At 36.5% G+C, this 10,589-nt stretch overlaps 1 protein-coding gene across 7 annotated transcripts; it reads right to left on the reverse strand.

Moving 5' to 3' along the window:
• Window positions 1–618: 618 nt before the first annotated feature.
• LOC111778490 (cell division cycle protein 48-related / CDC48-like protein) lies at window positions 619–9,715 on the reverse strand. 7 transcript variants are annotated; one of them, XM_023658354.2, is made up of 12 exons: window positions 9,551–9,715; window positions 9,375–9,454; window positions 8,373–8,650; window positions 7,420–7,509; window positions 5,484–7,289; window positions 5,211–5,399; window positions 4,945–5,087; window positions 4,006–4,251; window positions 2,825–3,011; window positions 2,165–2,230; window positions 1,834–2,086; window positions 619–1,186 (listed from the first exon to the last, which is right to left on the reverse strand). In XM_023658354.2, the coding sequence occupies exons 3-12, from the start codon at window positions 8,586–8,588 to the stop codon at window positions 789–791; spliced, it is 3,594 nt and encodes a 1,197-aa protein (XP_023514122.2). In that variant the 5' UTR covers window positions 8,589–8,650; window positions 9,375–9,454; window positions 9,551–9,715; the 3' UTR covers window positions 619–788. The 7 variants fall into 7 exon arrangements, with proteins under 7 accessions (XP_023514122.2, XP_023514121.2, XP_023514120.2 ...); XM_023658353.2 differs by having other exon boundaries at window positions 619–1,198; XM_023658352.2 differs by having other exon boundaries at window positions 619–1,198; window positions 7,420–7,512.
• Window positions 9,716–10,589: the final 874 nt, after the last annotated feature.

Raw genomic sequence — 10,589 nt, forward strand, 5'->3', positions numbered from 1 at the left:
TTAAAGAACTTCTGCATGGTTGGAATGGTTGGAATAGTCTTGCAAGCTAAGTCATAGCAAGGAAGATCTTATAGAATATTGAAGAACTTATGTCTTGTGGCAAGCAAGAAGATCTTTAACAAAGAAGATCTTGTGGAATATTGGAGAACTTAGCAAGGGGAAGATCTTGTTGAATATTGAAGAACTTCTGTCTTGTGGAATATTGAAGAACTTCTATTTGCAAGCTAAGATTTCATTCTCCCCTATCAAATAAAAGTCATATACAAGTAATATTATAGATTATCTCCCTTTTCAATATTACTTTTGAAAGCCTATTTGAATATACTATAAAAAGTAAAAATATTAACGCGACTACTAGTCCTGTTGTGCTTTTTTCACTCAAAACAAATTTCATCTTTTCAATATGTTTCATATCAGTGCTCTTCAACCGTTAATCCAAATGACATTATCAGAATCAGAACCAACAACAAATACTAGAGAAAGAGAGACCAAGAGAGAGAGATCAAGAGAGAGGGAGAGAGAGGGAGACCAAGAGAGAGGGAGACCAAGAGAGAGGGAGAGAGAGGGAGACCAAGAGAGAGAGAGAGAGACCAAGAGAGAGAGAGAGAGACCAAGAGAGAGTCACTCAACAGATTTCCATTGCAATGAAATTCCCGACTTTACATCAAAACCTAATAGAGGAAACCTTTCTTTTCTCTAGCCATTCTTTTTTCTTTTGTTTTGGGGGGGTGGGGTGGGGTGGGTGGGTTAATAAGAGGATTCCATTTGTAATAAACTAATAATTATCATCAGAAATTAGATTCATCCTCTGCAAATTTCAATAAAAACTTCAAAATTGAATGCTTCGGATCATCCATGCTTTCTTCTTCTTTATCTTTAATCTTGAACACAGCTTTCATTATCCGAGTATACAGTCTTTCAAGCTGTGGAATTCCATACTTCCCACTCCGCTCCACAAGCACGTTCTTCACCGACTCGACTTGCCTCGCGATATACCCATCCGATACCCCAGCAGCATCTTGTGAACCATTCCAATCTGTGAAATCAGGGACCTCTCTACCAGAACCTTCACACTGATTCCCACCATCCGGACAGATTTTTGAACTTTCAAGACTCACTTCGTTCATTTCGATATCGGGAGATGGCTTTGGCGCAACTGAATCTTGACGTAGTGGTGGTTTCTCTTCTGTTTGTAAAGCTGACAGTCAAAAACTTAATACCAAGAAAGAGGGGAATGATATAGTAGCAGCAAAATGGCAACCAATTTTTTGGATACCAAAACCATTAAATCCCCCAGAGAAACAAACAATTCATTGCAAGATGAAATGGGTATTGCAAAATCCTAGCAATGTATTGGGCTAAGTGCATGACTTTCAGTTCGCAACTATTTAGACAGAAACACTCTAAAATCTATGCCTACTTGGAACCTAGACCAACTACGTGAGTTGTCGTGCATGATTCTGTACATTATCCCTTAGTTTAGCCAACCCATGTTGGTCGGGTCTAATTATGTGATCAGGCAATCAGCAAATGCACTAAAAAAGTAAGAAGCCATAACCAACAACAATTTTTGAAGTAAGAACCCATGACCCATGACCAACAATCAACACTCATTTCCGTGAGACCTAATCTTAAATGTGTCAAGTAATAAGTTTATTTTCATGCACGGAAATATATACATATACATAGCTTAACCTCCATCCGTATTCAGAGCTTGAAATGGGGTGGGGCTACTTCGGAGTAAAAGAATATATCTTCAGTATTTCACGATTTAAGAAGCATATATAAAAAATATAAAAGTGAACTTCTAATTGGCGTTTATTCACACAGTACCTGCATGATGAGCAGCATCCACATTCTTCTTTGGGCGTTTTAATGCCTCATAACTTCGATTGAAATCAAGGTCTGGGTGGACATTACGCAATCGAGCACTAGCTCGAGTAGCAGTTCCCAGCTGCACAACTGGGGTAGATGGAAACATAGTTCCACCAAGTTCTTCGGGCATGTTCAGAGGACCACCTTGGGCAGCTATCTTGTCACAGAATGCAATCAGCGCCGGATCCATCTGCGTCAGCATTCCATGCACCTGTGGATAGAGATATCAATGCTGATAAGGCCACTTAACTTTAGATGAAACTCATGTAAAACAAACAAATGAACATACTGCATCTCGAAGCTCGTAAGCTCTGCTAACAATCCGAGCACCATTGTAGTCATTTCCATTATAAGCCTGAAACAAATATGAAGTCTATAAGAATTCATTGCTCATTAACAAATATGGGTAAGAAAAGCTCAGTAGAAGTGACCCTTTCTTTTGTTTTATGGGGTTAAGAAACACACTGGTTTCATTGATTTTTTATAGCAACACTCCATTTATTAAAATAATTAGAACAAAAAACGCTCAAGCACCAAATCCACGCACACAAATGGGTATGAACACAAGAAATCATATCTGCTAAATCAAGTTTGCCCCTCTGGCAGTAACTCTTCCCCAAGCCTCCAACATAGCAACTAATTGACCTTCTTAATGATATTAGACCTATTCACTATCTACTACAGTTCGAATTGCGTAAACAACCCACCAGAGAGATGTTCAAATATGATTTAGTACAAAATGGAAGGAAAAAAAAAAAAAAAGACAATACTCGAAGTTGATTGTTATAAATAATATTTATTTATAATTTTATTTAGACGTCTTGATTCACTTGGATGACACCCTTGCACAACCACTACTCGACATACTTCCACACAAATTTTCATATTTTTAGGTTAGCTAATTCAATCAACACGTAGTTTATGTAGAAAAATCTGTTATTAGGAGTACCTTTGCATTAGAAACAATAAGATCTACATCTTGGACAAATGCTGAACAAGTAATATACTGCCCAGCGTCAACGTGTTGAAGTAATGTAGCCATGTCCATTGGGTTCTGGACCACTGAGCGGTAATTGGGAGCTTCCTCATCCAGAACAGGGTAATGGAAGACAGTAAACCTTTTATCATATAAAATCCTGCCAAACAGGAAAAACAAAATCTATTTAAACAAAAAAAAAAAATGAAGTATTTGGCAATCAAATTCAAATAAAGGAACGTAACTGTTCACTCAAAGTCTTCAAATTAAAAAAAAAAAACTACAGATTGTACTAAAAATCTTATTTCTTCCCCAAAATAATCAAATCCCAAACACAGCAGAAACCTTTGAGTAAAAGAAAAAGATGCAATTCTAGGTCTTAAAAAAGAAAAAGAGGGAATCCAGCCTTCATCCAGCTGACTAAGTCGAATAAATAAAACAAGGACTGTATGAGGTCGGAAGTTTACAGAAAACAAACAAAATAAGTACCACTAAAAGGACTAAAAGAGTCTGGAACCCAAAGGCAGACAGAAGGAAAGTTCTTTGAAGGAAATGCTAAGAGTTATGGAATTGTCCAGTGAGAGCTATTTTTTCGATGGTTTGGAAGGAGAAAAACGAAAGAATTTTTAAAAATAGTTCCATCTTCAATGTATTGTTTTTGGAGTAATGTACAACATACTACGTACTCAAACCAAAAGAAATTCTATTGTAACTACTCATGAATCTAAATGATTTAAAGGCTTCAATTGTGAAATTTGCTAATTTGGGTGGGGATTCTCTTTTGCCCTAATCTTAGGTTTTTCTCCCGTTTGTGTTTATAATACATCCCTTGTTTCTAATCCGAAACAAAAACAGAAGAATTCAAAAGGTAAAAAGACTAGGTAGTTGAATAATAAATTTGAAATGAAGTTTGATAATTGTAAAGAACAGGACTGTCATTGAGAAAAAGAAAGAAGATAGAACATGGTTACAAGAGAACAACGCACAACAAATAATTAACTCTCAGCTAGTCAATGACATTGTGCCTGTTATCTTAGAATGGGAAAATTAAATAATAAAGACTAATTAAAGTCATTGATTTCTATAATACAGTTCAGCAAATAATCCTCACAAGTACATAATAAAATGACTGTTATCTTAGCATGGAATCTCACCTGTTGCAAACATCTCTAAGGCACATGCGTAATCGGCGAAGGGCATGCTGTTCAGCTTCTACCTTGGCCCTTAACTCAGAAGCCTTTGGTCCACTGGCTACTACTGGAGCCTTGGGAAGTTCAGGAAGGGATCCTGACACTTGCACTGTTTTCTCCATGCCCTCCAGCAAAACTGAGGAAGCAGCCTCAATTAAATGGGTAAAAAACAGAGACTTATCTTCACTGGACGGAGGACTGACTTGATAGCTGGTAATTAGACAAGAAAAAACGGAACACGTTAAGCACAAATAGTTATTCATAAACAAAAAAATATTATTAGCTGATGTACTTTCTGTATAAAAGATTCTAAAAAGAAATACAATAAAAGCAGAATTATTTATCTCTTTTGTCAATCAACTACTAAGTACTTTTTTCTTAGTAAACCAATTTCATTAAAAAGAAAGAAAATATATGTAATCAAAGAAAGTGGAAAATTACAAGGAAAAAACAACTAGGAATGAATAAAACAGAGAAAGCAGTTAAAAGAACCCCCTGAATCATAAAATATCTTCCTATTCATTCTCAAGCCAAATCTACCAAAAACCATAAATAAAAAAAGGAGAAAAAAAAAAGAAAAAAAAAAACTTTCAGATGAAACAATCAAAAGAAAAAACAACAGACCACCCATACGGATTACAAAATTGATCAAACTACAAAGGGCGTTTTCAGATGAAAAGGATGCCATCCAATTAAAATTACTAAGCTATAGTGACATTATGGTCTAAACCGACAGACCCTTTGTTGTTCCATATGAAAAGGATATAAGAATCGGAGTTGTTTAGAAGCAACAAAAGGATCTGGTTTTAAAATATGTATCTAAATGTCATTTATGCATAATAAGATAATAAACAAAGCTTAATGTCTTAGTAATAATTTCACTCAAAGTAAAAGAAGGCATACATTACGCGATCAGGAAAAATCATAGAAGCTTTCTCATCAACTTCAGCAAGTGAAACTAAAGATGTTCCCAGCAGTAATATGGGCAAGTCAGAAGGTAGCTCCTCTAAAAGAGTCAATAAAACAGCTCTCAATTGCTCATCTGCCTGAAATGTCCACCATTAAACCAACCCAGCACATTAAATGATGTTAGAATACTAGAAAAAACAAAACAAAATAAAATGAAGCACTAATGCCTAAATATTGAGTATCTCGAGTAACAAACTCACCGTCTCCCACCAACAATGAAATTGAGGTAGGTAGAGTATTGATGGAGTAGTCCTTCTTGCTTCACCAAATATATGTACCAACGCTTCCTCAGGTGTCTTTGCACTAGGATCAGAAAGCAGTGACGGAAGTCCCAAAGAATGAACAGGGAATTTCTCCAATTCATGCAAAATTGCAGGACCAAGGTGATCCTGTAAAACTAAAACAGTAAGTACATTTAGTTGGTTGCTCCAAAGTGATCATAGGAAAATATAAGGAGGTTCCAAGTTAATTACCAACCCAACGCCTTCACCACCGCAAAGCAAAAGACGAGGTCTAAAAACTAGCGGAATTGCAGATCCAAAAGAAAGCATGGAAAGTTTGGCAAACTCTGATGATGCTGCTAATGGAAAGGCATCAGATAGGATATTCATGGCTTTATGAAGGTGTCGTTGCAAACATGGTGCAACCACAGAAGACAGCGGCCGAGAATGCACTACGGCGCCTCGATGAGCAGCAGGAGTGATTGTGGACATGGCTTCAACAAAATGATACTTTTCAACCTTGACTGACTCAACATCTATTAGAAACTTGTCATCGCTGGTGTAAACCTGAGGATACTTTTGGCGGAAAGCTTGAATAGCAGCTTCAGTGCAGAGAGCCTTCAAATCAGCACCACAATAACCTACACAAGTAGCAGCAAGTTCAGATCGAAGCTCCTCCGAAGGAGGATTCTTCCACTTGCGCGTGTGAATGGCCAATATCTCAGCACGCGCATCACAACCAGGCAGTGGAAAGTTAAATTCACGATCAAAACGACCAGGGCGGCGTAGGGCTCCATCGATAGCATCTATCCGATTAGTAGCTCCAATTAATACAACCTGCCCACGAGAGTCTAACCCATCCATCAAAGCAAGCAAAGTGGAAACGATGGAATTATGAATCTGCTCCTGTTTGCTAGATCTAACAGGAGCAAGCCCATCAATTTCATCAAAGAATATGATAGAAGGTTGATTCCTCTGTGCTTCTTCAAAAAGTAGTTTCAGTTGTCGCTCAGCCTCACCAACCCACTTGCTTAGAACATCAGCACCCTTCCGCATGTAGAAACTGACCTTTTGGCCGGCCTTAGATGCAGCACATGCTAATGCTCTAGCAATTAATGTTTTCCCAGTGCCTGGAGGACCACACAACAGCACCCCTCTCGGTGGAGTTATATGATAACTTGCGAAGAAATCAGGGTAGAGTAAAGGAAAGAATACCATCTCCTTCAAAGCATCAATATATCCTGACAAGCCACCAATGTCATCAAAGCTAACATTTTCATCAACTTGTACAGGTTGAATATCTGCCCCACCTTTAGAGCTTGGTCCAGCAGTTTGAATACCAGATGATAAACTTGAAAATGCATCACTTTGATGACCCCAACCAGATGCAGCAATATTCAATCCCCAAGACGCAGTCCCATGCATGTCCAATCCTCCAAACAGCCAAGGTGGGCCAGATCTACTTCCACCTCGAGCCCATGGTATACCAGGAGCTTGATCCAGCTCATCCACAAGAAGAGAATCGTCAGAATCTTCAATCCTTGACATACGACGTTTATGAACTCTCGATCCACCCCTCCTTACATCTCTCCCAACCTTGGTGCCCATTCCTTGATGTAACACTCTACGAGGAGATGTTGGTCTTGGTTTCCCTTCTCCAATAGAGAGTCTCCGAGCATCGGGACGATTTCGAAGATCATATCGCCTTCGTACCTCCTGTTCTTCTTCACCTCCTTCATCATCACCATCTTCCTCACCCTCATCTTCAGGTTCAGGATCACCGTCATCATCATTTTGAATATCTTCCACATCATTATCCTCTATATCATTCCCATTTTCAATCTCATCTTGGCTCGCTTTATCTTCTGAGCTACCTTGCTCATCATCTGATTCTGAATTCAAACGCTCTCTAGAAATTAGTCGTGAATGACGTGGTCGTAATCCCTCACGCCTAGGAGTAGGTCTGTTCTCCTTGTTTTTCGTATGCTTTGGAGAAGAAAAAACATTTTTATTTGAGTTACTAATCCTCCGACTCCTCGACGTTTTATACTTGGGACTCTGTAACAAGTTACTCAGCTTCAGTCTAGGTGACAAATACAGGTTATATTTCCACAATACATTTTGAAGCATCTAACCAATCAAAGTTGAGTTCAGGAAGAAAACTAATTCTTCGAACATGAAATCTCACCATTAAGTCCTCGTCTTCAGAATCACTGTAACGGCTAAAATTTGGACGCCCCCTCTTCTGTCGTTGAGAACGCCGCAAATTTTCAACTGGCTGCTAATACACATGAGAAAATATAAAAGTTTGAGATAATGCAGAGTTTAAAAGAGACAAACCCATACAATCATTAACTTGTACCAGGGGCAAAATCCATTTACCTAACCTGGATGAGTCAATTTTAATCTTGAACTATCCATTTCATTCAAGTAAAAAGTAGAATAACAAATAGGGCAGAGAATTAACCAACAATATCCTGTAAAATTCTACCAATAAAATACCTAAAATTGAGACAGAAATATGTCAAGCCATCCACGAAAATATACCCAAATCTAACCATAAATTGAGCAGGAATATCAAAACTCAAAACCATATATACAAATTCAACAGAAAAAAAGCATCAAACAAAATAGCCTAATAATCCTTGCACAAGAAAGCCAAAGGCTAGCCAAATTGTTCAAAAGAAACATAAAAACATAATTGATTGAGGATAGCAGTTTGATGAAACTAAAACTCAAGGCTAAATTTCAAACCTAATCATCCCTACTCACAAGCAAAACATACAGATCAGAAACATAGAACTACAGAAAGAAGAATGCAAAAAAAACATACATCCTATGCCACAAAGCTACTCCAAAGGAAACTCCCACTACTAGAGACCTACTCGAAAGGGTTAATCCTGTACTTACTCACAATAACTCTATACCACAAAGCATTTTTTTCAGCGTTTGTTAACTGGATCCATGCAAATTCTCCACTTATCCCCAAATCCTTTATTTCCAACAACCTTGTCTTAAAAAAAATCGAGTAATATGTACTTAGAGATTGATTTTTAAATTTAGTATCTATCCTAGCTATAATCAATTCCAAAAAGACTTTTTTGAATTGATATAAGATACAGGATATAGTTCTGTTCTCACGACAGCATTCGTAGTTGGCAAGGATTGCTTCTTTGGACGGAGCATCTTGGCAATTCTAGTAGCTGGGGTTCTTTTCTTGTTGGGTTTGAAAGATGCAGAAGGACCATAATATACATATGGACGACCATATGATATTGGCCTCCTTCTTGGTCGAGCACTTGTTCGTAGTGGGCTGGAGACTGGTCCATCCCCTAAACCAGTTTGCTTTGGATACATGGGCGATACAAGAGCTAGATGGGATTGATCAAATTTCCGGTGAATGCTTCTGAAGACAGCATCTGACAAGCAATTAACCTCGTCAATTTTCAGCAAATGACTCAGCAATAAAAATATAAGAAAACACTCTAGCCAACATGCATTTTCAAATATCCAACCAATGAAATTGGGAGGACTGTTATGATGTTCCTAATAATGAAATTGCCATTCATCCCCTTCATTGTCATAACAATGAGCTTTTAAGATATCCAACCAACATCATGGTAAAAAAAACCACTACAAAAAATTAAAAATAAGATCAAGAGGTTCCTAATACACTTTACAGTTTACCATGACAATAACAATGCTAGAAAGTGACAAAAGCTTGATCACGAATGATGGAAAACAGTCCAAGAGTAGAACGTACAAATCATTTAACAAGACGCACATTCCTAACCATGGTTTGGTCAATCTTATCTTAACGATAAAGGTTATAAGAGGTAATATTGCAAACTTTTCCCCTCTAAAAACGAAATATACCCGGACTGCACAAATACATATGCCCAAAATTACATGACTTCCTTGAAATTACTTGCTTATTAATTCTCATGGCGCTGTGTGATCATCTCCCTTAATGGCATATGCCCTATCACTCTATAGCTATTAAAAACATAGATTCCAGAAAGAATAGTCTAATTCTGAGTGAAAAACATAGAAACCAAGTATTGACCATGATTTATGGCCAACATAAAAGCAAAAACATAGTGCAAACATTAAGTAATTGCATTGCATGTTATTAAAACAAACCTCAGCTCGTTTCGCCTCGCTCTTGCCTGGTGTTGGCCCAAAACGAAAGATATCGCAGGCTTCACAACAATCAAGGCAGTCTGATCAAAATTTTCACCAAAAACAGGAAGCATTCTCAGAGCTGAAAAAACGAGAAATTGAAACAAGGGGAGAAAGGGGGAAAGTGAAGAAAGTACCGATGGTGGGTTTTGGTGAGTGATTCAATTGGTGGAAATTGCATTTGAGTGAGGAGAAAGACGACGAAGACTGGGGAAGAAGATCGAACCTGCTGGCGTTGAGGAGAATAACCAAAAAAAAACAATTGCTACGGGGAAGACGGAAGAGGGTGCATGGCCACAGCTAGGGCTTTCGTGGGCCGTCGATTTGTAGGGCCCTTGTTGGGCCGTCGATGAATGTTCGCCCGGATCCTACCTTGACCCGACCCGACTCAAAACTTTCCGTTTCGAAAGTTGTGTAATATGTCTTTTATTATTTATTTATTTATTTATTAAATTTTGTAAAAATATCTCCAAACTTATAAAATTTTAAATAATATTCTTAAATCTTAAAATAATCTCAAAAACGTTTTTTATTGAAAAAAATATCGCCTACTATGTTTAAAAAATACCATTAATATTTTAAAGATAACATTAACCTTATAAAAAAAAAATTAAAAACATTACCGTCAATATACAGATAGAAGTAATTTATCGATGACTTATAGATTATCTCCCTCTTTAATGTTGCTTTTAAATGTTCATTTGTATTTTTGAAACACGGTACTAAGTTTTAAAAACTCTAAGCATATTTTTTTAAAAAAAATATTAATTGTTTTAAAAAAATTTAAGATTTTTTTTTAAGTTGGTATTATTGAAATTTTTTAAAATTCAACAGTAGGTTGAATATTATTTTTATTAATTTAGCAATAATAATAAAAAATTATTATTGCTTTCTCCCTAAAAAAAATTATTATTTTTAGCTTTATTTATTTATTCAAATTTAACAAATAAGTTTAGGGTAATAGGAAAAAAAGTAAAAATAGTTTGTTTTTTTAATAGTATTATATTTTTAAGTAAAAAAATAAAATTACTATCAAATGCAAGACTTGTAATCTACCCTATGAATTTATTATAAAAAGAAAATACAAAGACATTAAATAATATAATTATTTGTGTTAACAAATTTAATAAAAGATTATAAAAACAAAAAAAAAATTACAAATTAACTTATTCATAA

This window comes from Cucurbita pepo, chromosome 17, assembly GCF_057944985.1.
Source record: "Cucurbita pepo subsp. pepo isolate OVF chromosome 17, ASM5794498v1, whole genome shotgun sequence".
NCBI classification, from domain to species: Eukaryota; Viridiplantae; Streptophyta; class Magnoliopsida; order Cucurbitales; family Cucurbitaceae; genus Cucurbita; species Cucurbita pepo.

Excerpts from the sequence above, each read along its gene's own strand:
- LOC111778490 (XM_023658347.2), bottom strand. The coding sequence starts at position 8,588 with ATGTATCCAAAGCAAACTGGTTTAGGGGATGGACCAGTCTCCAGCCCA. Across the intron at positions 5,088-5,210 it reads TTCATTGTTGGTGGGAGACG|GCAGATGAGCAATTGAGAGC; the intron begins GTGAGTTTGTTA and ends TGGACATTTCAG. Across the intron at positions 1,199-1,833 it reads GGATGCTGCTCATCATGCAG|CTTTACAAACAGAAGAGAAA; the intron begins GTACTGTGTGAA and ends TTTGACTGTCAG.